Here is a 19,566-nt window from a genome sequence, read left to right on the forward strand (position 1 = left end):
CGACAATCAGCTCTTCTATCAAGCAAAACCAAAAAGTGATATAGTAAATATTATGTAATTTATGTATAGGTATCCCCACCAGAATTCTGTCACTTCAATGCAGGTGCGATATAGTGGCTTCTTATGAGTGTCATAATTCTTTCTCAGAAATTCAGTACAGACCAGGTAATGATACCACATTTACAGACATAACATGAAGACACATATATTTCAGAATAATACTCTAAATATACAGGCATTCATAGATACTACAGAGCTCATCTTATTGACATGATACATAGACCCATTTCATAGTAGAAGAAAATAGACATTACGGCTATAATAAACTCTTAAAGTTATTCAACTGGATTGAGGAAAATCTCCTTTTCACATGAGGACAAACGATCAGGATTCCTTTTAGACTTTATATATAGTTTGTTTGAAAATGATTATGACACAAATATATGATCACTCTACCTGGAACTCCAGTCCGTAGTTTTCTCTGCAGAACTCCCTCAGCTTGGGATACACATGCTCTCTTAGTGAATTTCTTTCTGCTTCTGTATCTGTAATAGAGAAACGTTTCTAGTTAATGAGCGAGTACAGAATACACTTCAACATAATGTCTCTGCTCATTAATAATTATTATATATTGGTGAAGGTAGGAATACTGGTGACAGGCCTAGGAATAGATTACTACTGTTTGGCTGGGCACACACATTTCTTTGCTACACATACATGCATTGCGCGTGGAATACTCTACATGCATGTGTATTGGTGGCACTAGTAGTTATTTAACCATATACCGGACAGTGAAAACACTGTCAATAGTACCAATGCAGAGGGGCAGGAAATGGGAGAAAAGTGTGGACTTTTGTATTTATTTTTGTAACACTGTTTTTCCCCTGTAAGTTATTTTCCATTGAAAATGTTCAAAACCACCATATTTTCAAAAAGTTGCAAATCCATGCAGGCATTTGTACTTGCCCATAAAGTTGAGATTTTACACTTTTAACCAATTCACAAATACCCCGACCATCGACCTTAGAACACAACAATTGACATAGATTCGCTGGTGTACATGTTTGCCCCTGCTCTGTGTGAAACAGTTTTCTTTCACTGCAGGATGTCCGCTAGAACCGGATAGTAGTTACTGTGAAATTCCACAGCAAGTGATTCATAAAGCTTTTACTGTGAGTAGTTGTGTCTTATTCTTGAGGTAGAGGTGATTTGCTTCTGGATTTTCTCGAAAAGGACACTCTGTCATGGGGAAAATGTTTGCTGAATCTTTTACTCAATGTTTTTTTTTTCCTTCTTTTATTATTTTAACATAGAAAACAATGTCTCATTCTGCAGACTCCCCGGGCCCCACAGCCCGAGGACTACTACAGATGAGATGGTAAAACCCTGGTGGGGGCTGCACCCTCGATGCATGGACTGAGTCATCATCTGTATTTCTAGCCCTTAAGGCAGCATGGCAGGAGCAGCAAACATTATGTTCAACAGACACACAAATTAGTTGCTGTTGCAGAAAAACTGTGTTCCTGGATTATATGCATATCTGTGAAATGCTGGGATATTCTTGTGGTTTTGGAATCTATGAAATATATTTGGAAAACTGTTCTGTAAACTGTTCGTTTGACTCATTTTATTAAGTGTAATTCTTAAGGAGAGAACTGAGTCATAAGCCCCTTAAGAAAATCAGACTTACGTACTGCACTTTGTTAAATATAGGAATGGCCCTGTGATGTATTCTTATAGGTTCTGTATCGATCCCCCTATTCCTGACCCTGTTCTGGTTAACAAGTTAACTAGCAGCCATCCCATGATGCAGAAACCGTTATCTGATTAAGCCACACTACGGCACAGGAACGTGTTATCTGATTAGGTCATAACGCATGCCATCTAATTAGACAAGCGATATTCCTCCAGCCCCTGATAAGGCATACGGAGTTCTCAAAACAAATCAAACCTATGACAACCTGGGAAAAACCCTGCGGCCATTGTTTTGATTTCATCGAGAACTTCAGCAAAAGAATGTGCTAACGACCAAGTCGTATGACATCCTTATTGACGTATCTATGTCCATCCTTACGTCAATCTCGGCACCTTACAGGTATAAATATTACCGGTATTGCCTTAAGCAAACACACGCGGTGGTGACGAGATCGGAGCAGCCAGACTTGCCGAAGCCCAGAGCAGAGCAGACCCCGCTGGCGCAGCCCCGCCTTCCTGACGCGCTGAGAACGAGACGCTGCTTTCTCCTGCCGAGAAATCCAGCTCCGGCGCTTCCGGGTAGCCCTCATAGGCAGCTGGAATATCGAGACCAGAGACGAGAGATACCATCCCTCATTCATCCTAGATTCCAGGTACAGAACTGAATAACCCCTTGCAGAGAATTCTTGAGTCAGTCACTTGGCAAAACAAACTTAACTTAAACTGCTACTTTCTATTCCCGCCCACGTATTAGGCTTAGGTCAGGTACACCGGGGTAGGCGTAGTTAGAAACACCAGTTGAGTACGATTAGTCAAATGTATATGTGTATGTATCTATTTTATCCATTTTAAACCACCTTATGGCTTAGAAACCATATAAATGTTTTTACAGTATTATTTTATACTTCTGCTTTTATTGTATGCACTTTACTTAACCATAAGTATTGCGATAATATCGACCCATTTCTCTTGTATGAGAAAAGAGACTGATCAATAAATAACATCTTTTATTGAACACGCCCGTCTCTTCCTTTTCTCTACAATCTGGTGAGACTAAGAATGCACGTACTGACTGAGTAAAATAAGTTGTCTTTTGTTTTCACACGACTCTAGAGATACACTCTTGATTAGGGGAGAGCAAAGTTGTCATGTTCTATGGTTGTCAGAAACTAAATCCCTTCTTGTCTATCCAGGGAGGTTCAACTCCTCCTTGCCTATTCGAGAAAGTTTCTAGTGAACTCTGAGCTAGCTGGCAAACCCAAAACTTTAAGTCTAATATCGACAATAGAAGACCTAGTTAACGTCTGGTCTAGGCCTATACTATTGAAGGTATTATTCCAATGCGCAGAGCCTATTGGGATAATAGGAACTACACTACATGGCGCCCAAACGTTTGGAAAGGCGATAAAACTAACGCAAGACATTAGAGTAACTCAGTCGTGCTTTTTCACTCAGACCCCTTTTTTCCCATAATACTCCAAAGACGTCTGGAGTGGGTGAAAGGTCATATCCGCCAAACCTCGCAGGAGGAAACTCCTATGTATGGTTCTTGGTTTAGTCAACGTTGAAGGATACACTGTTCCAAAATATTGTGCATCTAATCTTTGTTTCCATAAGAAACCTGATCTGCAAACAAACAAAATAACCTTCCTGACAGTAGAAAGTCAGACACTGAAGAAGAAAGAGAGATAGCTAGAGTAGCAGCTGAACTCGTAGCAGCTGATAATACTATGCAAGAAGCAGACCCGGATTTAATACTCATCCCGGTCAACATAAGAAAATCTATAACTTTAAAACTTATAGAAAATGGACTGACACCTAGAGGTGGCACAGTCATATTCGTAATAGAGGCACACGAATATCGGCAGACAGAGGTATTCTATTCATGGATAAACTTTCCAGCAGCAAACGCTGTAACAAAGCACTTCCACCATTACAAAACAGAGGAACATCCTGAAGAATACACTCCTTTCGAGGAGGTGGAAGTACCACTTAAATTTCAAGAGCACCTGCTCTTGTTTAATGGCGCCCTAAAACACAACAATCACATCACCAGGCTCGGTCCATTAGGTAGACCAGGAGCAACGTGGCCGGTCCTAGCCGGATACACACCACATCCAGACATCGAAAGAATGTCTGCAGCAGATCTTCTAATACAACTAAAACAATTAATAAAAGTACATAGACAATTAGTCCAATATGTAATGCGGACTTCAACAATCCAACCAGTAATTAAAATTCCACAGCTGACCCCTCATCAGGGGAACACAAATAAAATTACACCACAGAACATACAGTCCTGCCTAGGTAAAGTACCAGCTAAAAGGGAACAAATACCATTCTTGTTAGCACAAAAAATCACCCAAATAGAGGCGGGGTTTCCAGACACCACCCCTGTGGATAAACACAGGATTCTGACTATCTGTCTTCCAATGGGAATCGCACCACACGTGGAGGACTGTGACACTTCGGGTACAGTCTTTGCTTCCATCTACACAAAAACGCATGGTGTTCCATCCATCTCGGTAATACCAGATGTGCTAAAACAAATTCAAGACGAATACGGTCCAGAACCCGCTTTAACTCTTGGTATGAAATTACTGAAAGACTTCAAGCAGGTCTCGACTATATTACTAGCCAATATAAAGGGAGAAGCAGCAAATGTGGCGATCCGCCAAAGGTTAAAAGAAACAGATATAGCAGACCAACCAGCTGAAATTGCCAGAATTATAGAAAAATCCTATGAGGAACTAGGTAGAGATAGTTTAGGTGGAATACCAGTAAAACCCCAACTGACTGAAAGTCCTGAAAAAATATTTATTAAAAATCATCTAAACAGTCAAAAGAAGAACTGGGATGGAAACAAACAATCCAATCCAAAAGAAAAGAGATTCCAGTCCAGAGGAAGGTCTCCTTGGCGGAGAGAAAGATCTCCGGACCAAGGACCCAAGTCTCCCCAAAGTGAGCCCTCTGTGAAAAAATACAACCTTAGAAATAGGGATAATATAAAGAAACCGGATAGATATCAAGATTTTGATACACGTCCCTCTCAATCTTTTCAGACTTCCTCGCAGAAATCGGAAAGAAGAGGACGATCGGAACCCAGGGAAGGGCACGTCAAGTCCAAAGACAAGGAACCTGCTCATCCAAATAAGAAATTACAATTTCCAAAAAAGAAGGTAGCCAGTATTAAAGTAGTTAACAATGCCGAGAATACTGAGGACACAACTGAAAAACGGAGAATGGGCTCAGACAATGCTAGACAGCGCAGCAGAAGTGAGCATAGCTCGCAAAGTCCTTATGAATCATCTGGAGACAGTGGACACGAATGAATACCTTCAAGTGGAAACTGCAGACACCAGAGTTAGCAAACCTCACAAAATATATGAAATAACTTTACGTATAGAAGGGGATAAGACTAGAAAAATACGGGGACTATTTTGGGATAATCTCTCCAAGGGCTATGACATCCTTCTAGCTGAAAAAGACTGGCCACCAGAGTTTGTCAGGGACTGCCCTCATGGCGAAGAAATAATTATGCCTGCCTTCTCAAATCATATCCCAATTCATAAAAAATACACACTTGCTAGAAAGTGGGCAATAGCTCAAGCTCCTGCTTTATATAAAAATCACGTAGGATGGGATGAGGACTCTCCTCCTCACAAAATCCAGTTAAAATCACAACCTACTGCACAAAGACAGTACCCAATTAAGCAAGAAGCTAAAAAACAGGTAAAAGAAATCCTAGATCAACTAGAATACCAGGGGGTGATTGAAACTTGCACCTCACAAATGAACAACCCTTTGTTTCCTGTCTCCAAACCAGACAATTCATATCGTCTAGTTTTGGATTACAGACACCTTAACTCATGTTGCAAAACTTTTGCAGTGCAAAACTCGCATAGTGCAGCGCTAATGAATAACATAGTGCGCAAAAAATACAAAACAACATTAGACATCTCTAATGGATTCTTTTGTCAAAATATAACACCAGAGAGCAGATATTTGTCTGCGTTCTCAATAAATGGCGCTCAAAAACAATTCTGTCGGTTTTCCCAAGGGTTCAAGAACAGCCCAGGAGTATTCTCAGCGAGAGTAACAGAATTACTACAAACATATGATGACGAAGCATTATCTTATGTCGATGACACATACCTAACAGATGATGACTTGGATACTCACTTGAAGAGAGTGAACACCATAATACTTGGGTTCGCAGCAGAGGGTTACAAATTCAACTTTAAAAAATCTAGAATTGCCCATCTAACAGTCCTGTTCTTAGGATATGAATTATCAAGTGAAGGCAAAAGCCTGGCTGACAATTTCCTAGAGAAATGTGCCGTACTCCAAGCACCTAGAACACTAAAAAACCTACAGTCAATTCTAGGCTTCCTAAATTTCGGAAGAACATACATTGCAAATTACGCAGAAAGGGTCAAACCCCTTTACGATCTAATAAAACCAGATTTTAAAAGAACCAATTGGACTCAAACACACACAGAAATTTTGAGATCCTTACAAACAGACATGTTAATTAAAACAAAATTAGAAACACGTGATAACACACGCAATCTTGTGATTCGAGTCATCCCAGGAAGATGCGGATTCACATACCTGACCTCTAACGAGGGAGAAAAGGTACCAATTGCATTCAAATCACACTTGTACACAGAAGCTGAAAAGAAATTCAGCATTAAAGAAAACATTGTTCATGCAGTTCAAACCGCAATAGCTAGAGCAAAAGATAAAGCTGACGGTAGACACATCACATTCAGAACAGCAGAATCAGCCTTTGAGGCATTAACAACACCGTGTAATTTACCAACAACAGCATTGAATCCGGAATGGATACAATGGGTGAATTCAATTACAACGGACAAAGTAAAATACTACTTTGATCCAGAATTAAAAGAATTGAAAAATCTAGAATATGAAAGAACATTCCCTCTGCCAATCGACATTCTGCCCTTACGACAGTACGCTTGTGTAATCTATACAGATGGACATGCTCAACCCTCCGTTTGGGGAGAACAAGCATACAACCCCACATGTGAGATTACAAAAGAAGTGTGGCGCGGAGATAAACTAAGACCTCTATTAACAAAAACACACTCAGTAGAAACCAATTCAGAACAACAGACTGAAATAATAGCATTGAAAATGGCGCTAGATAATGCAGATCGCGAATTCCCGACACTTATAGTGTCCGATTCGTATTACTGCGTCAAATCATATAACAGCGATTTGCAGAAATGGATTCAAAACGGTTACAAAGATGACACAGGTGCAACAATAAAGCAAAAACTGCTTTGGGAACAAATAGTTCTTTTACAGAAAGAACTACCAAAGACTCACGTGACACACTCACTGAGTCATCAGCGTGATGGCGTTCACGTTGCAGGGAATTCATTGGCTAAGACAGCCACAGCGGTAGCAACTAAATCGGCTTCCGTAGCTAGAAAAAAGCGTACAATGAAATACATTGACGGTGAAACAGTGCTGGCGGTAAAAACGTCATCAAAAGGCGACTGCTCAGAGCTACCGATCAACTATCCACTCAATTATACATACATAATCGATGCAAACTCCGTCCCTTTTGCTCGAATCCCTGGAGTGGGGGATAGAGTAATTCCAAACATGGACAGGAGAACTTTGTTAATTGCAGACGCACATATGGGCGAGGGTCTCAGACACCTCAAACTAAAAGATTCTCTGGAAGAACTACAATCAGTGTACTGGTGGCCAGGCATGAGCCTGCAGCATCACATTTTTGTAAAAAAATGCCCGGACTGCAACAGAGATCGCAGTGGCGAGAGAAACGGTATACTACCGTGGCGTTTCACTCCAGAAAGGATCAGCAGTAAAAAGCAAAGCGTCCGATTAACATATACAGGCTAGTTTCCACTTATAATGTAGATCCCCAGCACTCGGCTGACGTCTGGACTGTTATACAAAGATTTGCGAGTCTAAATGGCATATACGCTAGGAGCATGCTACGTTTGACCAATGTTTTCACTTTAGCCCTCAAGCTTGTGGGGAAGCACGGCCAAATGAGCATAGCAATGCGGGATTCTTCTCACTTCCTTCCTGAGGGATACGGGATGGTGTAAAGAAAAAACCAAGGCATAAAGCTATCTATAACAGAAAGGATATTAGGTTCGGGAGCTGGGTGGGTCAAACATCTAATAAGTGTCCAACGTAGTCTAAATAACCTGCCAAGAAATTCTCTGAAGGGATTCAGTCCGTACGAATTATTGTTTGGAACTAGGATGTTAGTCTTAGATCTTGACAGTCAGACTTCAGTGGTAAAGGAAAAAAGCTTTGATATCAAAGATCGTTTGGCTATTTTGCAGGACTTAAACAAAACAAGAAAAGACCGGAGCAACATAAAGTTGAAACAGCAGCCAACAACCACTGAAGAACCACCACCTGTCCCAGCAAGACCTGTCTGGATTCCAAAAGTCGGGGATCTAGTCAGAGAAAAGATCGCGTTAAAGAAGGAATTTGGGCCTTCTTACAGAAAAGCAGTTCCTGTCTTGTCTATCAACGGGACAAGATCAGTTGTACTACCGCCGCTTGCTGGTAAAAAGGAGAACCGAGTTGTATCCATCGACCTGGTAAAACCACAATCATGTGGCCGATAACAAACAGTAGGCCAAGTGAACTCCCGATAAGTAGTAGAACACCAAGATTTGCTACCAATACAGAGGTCCAAACTAAGAGGCTAATCACATTCGAAACGCCTACAGAAGAACAACAAGGACTATGCAACAATGCATTGGAACTTAAACCTCTGAAAACCCAAATAAAAACATTTAGTAGAGACACACCAACCTACAATGAAGTAACAAACGAATATGCAAGAAACAGTAATCCTGAAGCAATTGGAACAATTGACAGAACTGCATCCGGCTACTTCATAAACTTCGATGATTCCTCTGAAGACCTAAGTGAATCAAAAACACAGCCATCAACAAAAACCTTTAAAGATAAAGCTAAAGGGCAAGATGGCCGCTAGGCTGCTGTAGGGTGCAGTCGCACTGACTCCTTCTCCCGGACCCATCAAGATGTAGTTGGCAGTCCATGGGAAACCTGTGTAAAGTATGCTGATTGTACCAAGAAGCCTGAGCGCCAAAAAGGTCCTACAGAAGGCGTTTACATTTCTGCAGCGCTACTACGGAGATCACCTTAGGGGAATCATTCAAGGAATCTTTACAACTTTAACAATGGCACATCGTACGGGAGCAATCCCAAAAACTGCAGCATCGACCAAGCGAGGAACCACGGCAGCAAGCAACGCTGCCCTAAAAACTCTGCCCAAAAAAGCTGAGAAATCAGAGAAAAGCCTTAAAGCAAAGGAGAAAGCAGAACCCAAGGCGGCGGCACAAGCGGGAGTCTTGGGGAACAAAGGGTTGATCCAACAAAGGCGCTCACAGTCGGACGGCGGTGCGCCGACACCTACAATCACAGTACCTGTCTCTGGGAAGGAGTTACGGCAATCTACCGTCACGGAGGCCTTTGCGGGTAGAATCCTCCCGATGATCACGGTCTCTGAAGACACCCCGGTCTCTCGTATGGAAGCAGACGCGGAAGCGGAGCTCACTGCACTCGCCGTCAGCGAGGACGCAGGCACGGCGGTTGCTAAGCAACTGGGGCCGCAGACGTACACGCTTCACGCGGGAGCGTCCCAGGGAGAGGAGACGGCCGAGGAGAATGGTGCGACCCCCGACATGGACGCAGAGGATACAGAGGTTACAGAGGCCGAGTCTCGGAGCAGAGTGGGTAAGCCAAGAGATGAGCTAAGCAGTGGGCAGATGAAAGCGACAGAAGAAATGGCTAATACCAACAACGCCCAAATGCTGGAAGCCTTGATGGAAGTGAACCTAGTGCCCACGCCTGGAGAGGGGGGTAAAAACATTATAGGGCAATCTAACTGGGGCAGCCTAAAAAGCCTTGAGAGCCGCACAGCGAAGGGGGCTAGAGGAAGGAGAGTACACTCTCATGAAGGGGAAAAATTTTATTCTGTGACTGAGGGCTCAGAGTCCTCTTTACTGGGCTCAGAGGAGGAGGGCAGCTCTACAGACCTCTCTTCGGGGACGGAGTCAGAAGGGTCCCATCTGAGTGATCTTAGAAGTAAGGAAACACAGAAAAAGAAAAGAAGAAGAACCATGATAAGGCGAGACAGAGACAGAGACAGAGACATAGACAGAGAAGCATCAAGTACAAATAGGAGATTGTTATGGGACTATGGTAGCACCTCTAAACTGTATCAGGAACAGGATTTAGCTGATGCTCCTGGGAATTATTCTTTAACTACCTCCCAAGGCTCTACGGATAATCCACCTCAAGCAACTTTGGAAGGGATGTTCACCATGTTGAAACAAATGCACTTGGAGGCTCGCATGGAGAGTAGGAGAGCAAGACAAGATACCAAGAAAATACAAACAAGTATCAGAAAAATGAACAGAAAATATGAAGAGGTGGAAGGTAGGGTGGAACAGGTTGAAGAGAGAACTGGGAGGTTGGAGGACGAGGTCACAGACTGGCAGGCCTCTAAAGCAGAACAAGGAAAGGTGATCGAGGACTTACAGTGGAAGCTGGAGGGCTTCGAGAACCGCCAGCGGCGGAATAACCTTCGATTTTTGGGCCTAGAGGAAGGAGTGGAAGGAAGTGACCCAAGGGGCTTCATGATTAAACTACTGAAAGGCGCATATCCAGAGGCACAGTGGCAGTGGGAGCATGAAGTTCAGAGAGCGCACAGATTCCCAATGACACAGAAGAAAACAAGGGGTACTAGTCAGAATGTCTTACCTAGGGCAATGCTAGTTTTTTTTGGAAATTTCCTGGCTAGGCAGGAAGTTATGGAAACTGCTAGACCAGATAAGAAAAGGTCGGTTGAGGGGGTTACATTCTTCACCAGGCCAGATTTTTGCCACACAACTGTGGAAAGGAGGTGGAAACTTAGGCAATTAATCACTCCGTTCCAACGCCAGGGCTCTGAAGCTTATCTGATGTATCCATCTAAGCTGAAAGTTATCACAGGGGGGCGCATCAGAATGTTTTTTTCGGAGATAAAAGCAGATGAGTACCTCACAGAAATTACAGAGTCGCAAAAGGCCAAAAAGAGTAAGGATTCTGTACCAGCATAAGGGTCATATGGGAAAAGACAAGGAAGTATTGAATATGGTGCTACACGGGTAGATGGGCAGGTGGGAGAAGGGAGAAGGAGGCGACACTGCAGCAGCAAGCAGCCACACATAGGTCAAGATTGACCTATTTGCCTGTGACAGGGGGGGGGACAGCAAGGGAGGGGGGGTTAAGGGGGGGTTGGGGGTGGTGGGGGGGCGGGACGGTGTAGAATTAAGGGATTGTACAGCACAAGCTATGAAGATGGCTAGGAATAATCAGGTGACAGTAAATACTCTGTGGAACAATCAGGTGGCAGTAAATATTCGGTGGAAAATGATTGCGGGCTCATTTTCACGGGGCAGATGGCGATAAGACTTGCTACCATAAATATTTGTGGTTTGAACGACGGTGGGAAAAGGCAAAAAGTTGCTGCCTTGTGCAGATTATTAAAATTGGATATTATTTGTCTCCAGGAGACGCATGTGAGAGGGAAAGATAAATATCTCATGGATCAGTTAGGGTATGAAGTTTTAGCATATACGCAGCAAGATGTAAAAACGAAAGGGGTGGCCATATTGGCAAAAAAAGGTTTTGTTACAGTAAAGAGAAAGAGGGAAGATAACGAAGGGAGATGGGTGGTGGTGGAAGGGGAAGCTGCTGGAGGTCATTATACATTTGTCTCTGTATATGGCTTTAATGAAGATGTGCCTGATCTTTTTGAGTTTCTAGATACCGAGTTGGCACTATGGCCAGAACCAGTGATTTTATGTGGGGACTTCAATATTAATGGGCTATCAGGGTTGGGTATGTCGGGAGGGAGGATGAAGGGAGATCGTAAGAGGAGAACACGGAGGGCTATTTCTGATCTCATGGCGAACAACGGGTTGGTAGACGCGTGGTCAGCACACAACCCTATAGGAACAGGTAGTACCTTCTATTCTGCTCCCCACAAAGCTATAGCTAGGTTGGATTACTTCTTAGTCTCGAGTCCTTTAATACCAGATTTGAAAATAGAAAAGCTACCACGGGTGTTCTCAGACCACAATCCACTGGTATTGACTATTCCTATCTCTCAGAACTACAACTCTATTTACAAAGAATACAATTGGACATTTGAAAGAGGGCTACTTAAAGAAGATGATTATGTCAACAGAATGAAGGCCTGGATCAGGCAATTCTGGGAAATAAATAGGGGGACGGCATCCATAGGTATGGTCTGGGATGCATTCAAGGCAGGGATTAGGGGGGAAACACTGGCGTATACTCTACATAGGAGCAAGAAAGAAAAAGGAGAATTAACCAATAGGCTAAAGGATTCAATGAAGCTAGAACAACAGCTCATACAGTCAGTTATAGATCAAGAACCCCTTGAGGAGATCCTATTAGAGATAGAATTAAAAAGGGCAGAGACTAGTGAAAGATTGGCAAACAAAGCGGCGAGTAATTATTTAACAAAAAAGGAAAAATGCTATGAATTCAACGAACGGGTAGGTCATATGCTAGCAGTCCGCGTCAGACAAGACTTGGCTGCAGGGGAAATTAAAGAGATTAAGAATAAAGGGGGGAACGTTGTGTCAAAGGTAGAAGAGGTGAGGGAGGTGTTTAGGGAATTTTACTCAGAGCTATATGATCAAGATTTGATAGCGAGGGAAGACGAGATAGAGGACTACTTAGCAGATATTCCTCATAAGGAATTGAACGTGGAGGACAAAGAAGCTTTGGAATTACCACTGACATTGGGAGAAGTACATAATGCAGTAGGGAAACTACCCTCGGGGAAGGCCGCAGGGCCTGACCAAATTCCGGCGGAATTTTATAGGACTTTTTGGGACACCTTGGGGGTTGATATGCTGGAAATCTTAAGTCATGCACAGAGGGGGGAAAATATACCACTATCATGGGCCGGAGCTAATATTATAGTTATCCTGAAGAAGAATAAACCACATTTAGACCCCGGCTCATACAGGCCCATTACGCTCATGAATGCAGATGCAAAAATCTATTCTAAAGCTCTCTCACTAAGATTAAGTAGGGTAATAGAGGGGCTGGTATATAAAACACAGCATGGATTTATACCGGGCAAGGGCACCACTCAGCATACAAGGAGAATGGTCACCATACTGGACGCTGTGGGCGCCGCAGGAGACCCTGCCTCGGCCATCTTCTTAGATGCGGAGAAGGCGTTTGACAGGGTCTCCTGGGGCTACCTGTGGAAGGTTCTGGAGTGGTTTGGGATAGGCACAGGCTATATAAATGCCATAAAAGCATTATATTTAAAACCCGTAGCCAAAGTGAAGATAAACAGAGGGTATACCGAGGGAATTTGTATAAAGCGCGGTACAAGGCAGGGCTGCCCGGCTTCACCACTTTTATTTGCCCTATATCTTGACCCTCTCCTGAGAAGATTAGAAGGGAATCTAAATATTCTCCCGATTAGCTTACACGCACATGACTATAAGACACTGGCATACGCGGATGACGTAGCGGTGGTCACCCCAGAACCAGGGTCAGCCATTTTAGAAATAGAACATGAGGCTGTACTCTTTGGTACAATTGCAGGCTACTCACTGAATAAGGCAAAAACTCAAATAATACTAAACAACTGGGTGAACTTTCAGGATGTAAGAATAGCACCTGAAGTGACATATTTGGGGGTAAAGATCACAGCTGATTTAGATAGGTTAGTTGAAATTAATATGGGTCCTCTACTGGCAAAAATCAAAACAAACACAGAAAGAATGAACAATTTACATCTGACCTTGATGGGTCGAATTAATGTAATTAAAATGATAACATTTCCAAAAGTGTTATATCTATTTAGATCTATCCCTTTATTTTTTGAGAATTTATGGTTTAACAAACTAGAAGCTATTTTGAATAAATTTATCTGGGTCAAAGGGAAGACAACGAGAGCCTACAGACATCTAACGGCAGATAGAGAAAAAGGGGGTTGGGGGGCACCGGATTTTAGGCTCTACTATTGGGCTGCCGTGCTGCAATACAGCAGGGAGTTAATAGGTGGGGGAGGTAAAGATCATAGGTGGGAAACCGAGATAGGACTACCTAATGTCTATACTACACTTCTGGGCGAGGAGGCGGAGAATGGGTTTTTAAACTCAACTGAATTCACCTACTTTAAACATACAAAATTTAAGACCTTAAAGGCAGCATATAGGGTATGGAAACTGGTGGCAAAAAAATTTGGGTTGGGGAGATTTCACAACTATACGAGGCTGTACACAAACTGCTCACTACCAAGGGAGATCTTTAAGGATGTTACTATGAAAAATTGGTATAATAAGGGTATAGTGAAAATAGGGAATCTATTGGATAGTCAGGGCAACATATTACAGTTTGAAACGCTAAAAACAATTTATGGGCTAGAGCGCAATACCTTTTATAAATATCTTCAAATTAGGAGTTTCCTAGCACAAAAACAAGGTGGCCCAGCAGGGTTGGGGCAGTGCAAAATAATGCAATATATAGAAACTATGGATAATTGCACTATAAGACATCTATATTCGGAACTGAAAGTCAACAAAGTAGATGAAAGGGCGAAATATTCACAAAAATGGATTGGGAAACTGGGGTCAGGGTTAGAAACCTTTCAGTTATCCCTGGATTTGGGCAGAACAGTGCTATGCTCCGCAACCCTCCAATCACAGCATTTTAAGACAGTGTTCTCACTTTATCATACCCCGGCCAGAATCGCTCAGTGGGGCGGTACGACGGGAATTACATGCCCCCGCTGCAATTCAAACGCGGCGGATATTGTACATATGTTCTCGCAGTGCCCACAACTGTATACTTTGAAAATTGCAATTGAAGAGTTTCTGGATAAGTCACTCAGGATCAAGGTTAAACTTATAGATGAATTAATTATCTTAGGGGTGGCAGACACGGTAGAAGATATACCAATAGAGTTTATCTTTGTTTCAATTGCAGTCTACCGCATTTGCATAGCAAGAAATTGGTTGAATAAGGCCCCTCCCCTATTCCAGGACTGGATTGCAAGCCTTCTCTCTATTTACAACCTTGAAAAGGCAATTTATGAGAGGAAAGGTAGGAGGGCTAAAGTATTAGGTGAAAGAATATGGCAACCTATTACGAGATGGAAAAATAGCAGGATAAACCCGGAATAACGTAGGAAAGTTCGCTACAAAACCATAACCATTGAAACTATATGTTCCTTTCGGTATAGCTATTTTATGTCTATTGTGTTAAAATGAGTAGCTTGCACTATACACATGTCTGTTTTTTTTTTGATTTGTTTAAGCTATATTGTACTGTCATGTATATAATCACCTGTGTAATTGTAATGTGCTGAAAACATATGCTGGAATATGTGGAAAAATTGCCGGAAAAATTTAATAAATACTTTAAAAAAATAAAAAATAAAGATAAAGCTAAAGAACTTTTGAAACAGCTGAAAGAAACATATCTGATTTCTCCATGGATTGAATTTTGGGTGGGCTTGAGGTTCCGTGACGATTTTACCCGTGTTTTAATCATTGTCGTAAATACATAATTTTGGTATCAGTGAACCGCAAATGATCCATTTAGTATATCCTGGTGTTTTCGCTATGCTACGAGCAAGAGCACTCCTGTTACCAACACATTTGTGATTTACCCATGGCATCCATCTTAGAACACGGAAGCCATTTTGTATTCCTTGCCCTCACATAGTCAATGGACACGCAATGACCTCTTTTTATTTAAGGACACGTAGGCCTTAACCGGCGATTCACCTTGCTAGTGACACGTGCACCTTAGGCCAGCAACGCTGTGGCAGCATGACTCGGCAAGAGCTGCCTCCCCAGCCTGAGGCCAGTCCTGCTATACTGGTTCTTGTGTTCGTTGGCCTGATCATGATTAGGCGGCCGAAGCTGGTAACCGTGCCCATTTACGACCCACAAACATTTCTTATCCTGTCTTTCTATCTTCTGCACCTGGCTCTGCTCCTTTCCTTCTGGGCCTTTATTAGGGGGAGGTAACGAAATTTACGATGAGGCGGTCCGGGTCTTGTATGAGAAATTGACATGGGATTATGATGGAATAGTGGGAACCCCTCATTCGTAATGTTTTGACATCAGATACTGTTGACGATTCCTGTGCAACGCCAAATATTTATTGTTTAAGACACGAATGTTTAGAACTGTGGTAACATGTAAAGAATTTGCCTGAAGCCCAATATTTAGTATATAAGGAGCAACCCTCTTTGTACAAATCGAACAGGCTCCTAGATACTGCCCATGTGTAGTTTCTGTGACTTCTGTGTCCCTGCAGTAATAAACCTTTGGTCTTTGACGCCACCATCGAGAAGCCCGTGTTTCTGTTTGTTTGTGCACCGAGACAGGTGGAACTCCGGGGTCTTCGGGTGTTATCCCTGACACCTCTGGACGGAACCAAAAAGTCCAGAACTCCAATTGGCGCCCAACGTGGGGCGACGTCATTCGGTACCGGTCCAAAAGCCTGAAGAGTTCGAGGAGCTTCGTGTGAAGATTTCAGAGGGAGGCGCCCCACTTCATCGATCCCGGCATATCGCAAAAGTGGCCGACGTCCTCTTCCACGAGGGTTCCCGTTCAGACGGCTGCAGTGGTCCGTTGCCTTGACCGTCGCCCTGTCTTGGACCCGAGGTGCAGTCCTCAGTACGGCGAAACGTGACGGGTTTCTCCTTGGTGACGTCTTCAGTGCTTCAGTGATTCAGTGGTTGCTAGTTGGTTATTTTGTAAGGGTTGCTCCTTGTGGAAAATTAGTGCGTTTTGGTGAACATTATCTGCGCCATCTTGCCTCTTCCCCTGATGCCACACTTTTGTCATGCGCGCCCGCCATTTTAAGATGCCCCGATCAGAACAAACCCTTTTGCATGCCGCTGGCCCCTGACATAGCCCTTTGCCTTCGCTAAGCCTGCACGCTGACCACCCCCTGCTTGCACCTGCCTTGAGTCATAAACCCCTCTTCGGCGCTGCTCTGCCCCAGGCCCTCATCCTGTTCCCAGCGCGACACCTCCCTGCTTTCCTTTCATGATCTCCGGCCCTTAGATGCAAACCCCTTTTTCCCCGTGTGCCCGTTTTGTCCTCCCCGTTCCCAAGCCGACACCCAGCTCTGCCGATACCATCCTTGCCCCTCCCCGTACAATAGAAAGCTTCCCCCATCAAAGAATCCCCGGGTTGATCAAAGCCCCCACCCCATGAGATCCGATCAAACTCCCCACATTCCGTGAATCGGCGGATTATCCAGCTGCGCGATGCTCATCACCTGTTGTGACTAGGGTGGGGACTTCAACTGTAAATGTGTGTGGGAACGGGCCCAAAGGGGAGTTCCGAGAATGTCTTTTCCGTACATCAAAGTTTTTACATGTATGTGTAATCTACAATAAAGTCATAAATGTGGGTATAAGAGGCCAGGCCTCAGAAAATACAGTTAGAGCACCTCAGAACGATACCTTCTGTCCGTTTTCGTTGTGTTCTCCTCCGGAGCGAATAAAAACCTTGTTTCCTGCTTTCCAGTCTCCAGCGCCTGCCTCTTCATTGATTTAAATAACTAGGGGGTCACAGAGGCAATACCGCCGGGCAAATATCGATTGTCCCCGACCCGATTGAACTTTTTACAATTGGCGTCCCAAGCGTGGGGCCCATCAGCGACTCGTGGATCCAGTGGGAGAGGTCCCGACGACAGAGTGAACGACTGCAACGATCGGGAGAGCTCTTGCCCAATAGACCCTCGTCTGGCAGCCGATCATCCGAACTTCACTAGTTCCGAACAGACCTCTCTCGAGTGATCTACGGTCCTGACTGGGAACCATCAGGAGTGCCGTGAGAAATACGAGAAAAAGAGGACGATCGGGCGCTGGATTCGGAAGACAAGAAACTGTCCACATGGTCCGGGTAAGGTCGTGTTGCCACGACAAGTTGCGAAAAAAAATTTGTTTGATTGCTTGATTGTTCAAAATACTAGTATTGCTCTGTTTATTTTTATTTGGAGATTCACTGTCTGCAAACGGAGAAACAACAGGCTCTCTCTCCCTTTGCAAGCAGTGGAGGATAGGTAGGGTAGCAGCCGTGCTTGTTCTTTTTCTCCCCCACTCAATAATTGCTTGAAACTGAACTGTTGTTCACAAAACTATTGTTTCCTGGAGATTCCCTGTCTGCAAGCAGGGAAGAGACCACCCTTTTTGCAGATAGTGAAAAGGGTAGGTAACGCAGATCTTTGCGGACCTACTCATTCTCCCCATTGTTATTTATTGGTCGTTTGGTTTTATATTTTTTTTTGATCCATGAGGTATTCACTACCTGCAAACAACGTAGAATAGAAATATTCTGTCTAGTCTTTGCACCTAGTGATAAGATAGGCAGTGCTGACTTTTTAGTCCCTCGTTACGAGCCGTCATGTCTGTCTTCTCCCCACTGATAAATAGCCTGTTTAGCCCGGACCGGGTGTTAGAGGTGGACCATATAGCTCCACTAGAAGGCACCCCTAATAAGGACATGTTCATAAACTATGGGTTAGTCACCATAGCTTATAATAAATTATGGCACAGGTATACCGAAGATAGCCAAGACAAACAGTGGCCACTGGCAGGATCCTTTGACCTTGATAAAATAGAAACGTTAGAAATAGCCCTTCGAAATAATAAGACGACGCCAATTATGCTCGACAGTCTCGGTATGTGGCGCAGAGAGGCTACGAAACGACAGAGAAAAGACGAGGATAAACCAAGTAGGGAAATATACCGACAGGACAACCCCAGGACACCGCTACCCACAACTTATCCCCCGACACTATGCAAAGGACGACCAGACTTAGGGTCAGACCAATGCGCTTTTTGTAGGTATGTCGGACACTGGAAAGCCCAATGCCCGACTCTACTGAGCGTGAGTAAAGGCAAAGGGCCGACAAGAACGACAGACCGACAGTACGAGAAAAGGCGCGAGACAGAGAAGAACCCGACTTACATAGACAGACCAGACAGAACCACCACGTTTGATTATGCCCGATGGCACAGATTTCGCCAGGAAAATCTCAGCGGCATGCTCAAGTTCTCCTAGGTCGGGCAATGTCAAGACGGGAACCCAGCCTCGTTTAAAAATTCACAGACGGAAAGAGATAATTATGACCAATAACTGTTTTTATATTTGTCTTGGGTCTTTGTATGTCGTACTTGTACTGTCCCCCGTCTGAGTTCGTGTGTATGTAATGTACAAATCTGCGTCATCCCTCTACACGTGTTTCCGTGTTACTCGACCCCTGTTAGCAGAAACTTAGCATAAAAGCAACCTGGAAAGAAAGAAATGATAAAACAAAATCCGTAGACCATTAATAAACTTGAACTTTTAATTTAACACAACAAACAAGGAATAATAACGATAAACTGTAGAAAATGAAAGTCAAACAGAACATTCGCCCCCCCCCCGTTCTGGAACCTTCCAAAGTAGGGCAGGGTTACGGCTACGCCCAACCAACGGCAACCCATATAAGGCGAGCCCCGCCGCCAACTCTTGGTCAGGAAATCTTAACGTATGGGGGAGCCGGAGGAGAGGCAGGAGCCCGCAGCCTGGGCATTTGCAGGTAGTCCCGCCACACGTCTCCTTGGCCGGCCGCAACGGGCCTGGAAAGACTAAGGTAGTCCCGCCACATGTCAAGAGGAGAACGAGGCACCTCTTCCTTTTCTCTTCCGTCACAGCCGCAGCAGTCCTGGACGGCGGGATGTCCTGCACGTACCTCCACAACAATTTGTCCAAG

General features: G+C 43.8%; 1 protein-coding gene across 1 annotated transcript in view; it reads right to left on the reverse strand.

The window, feature by feature from the left end:
* NWD2 (NACHT and WD repeat domain containing 2) overlaps positions 1–19,566 on the reverse strand; it is a 651,118-nt gene that overhangs the window by 408,935 nt on the left and 222,617 nt on the right. The window contains exon 2 of the mRNA XM_078678358.1: positions 457–545. Coding sequence (XP_078534484.1) covers positions 457–545 — 89 coding nt within the window. The remainder of the gene's footprint in view (positions 1–456; positions 546–19,566) is intronic.

Source organism: Lissotriton helveticus, chromosome 2_2 (assembly GCF_964261635.1).
Source record: "Lissotriton helveticus chromosome 2_2, aLisHel1.1, whole genome shotgun sequence".
Taxonomy (NCBI): Eukaryota; Metazoa; Chordata; class Amphibia; order Caudata; family Salamandridae; genus Lissotriton; species Lissotriton helveticus.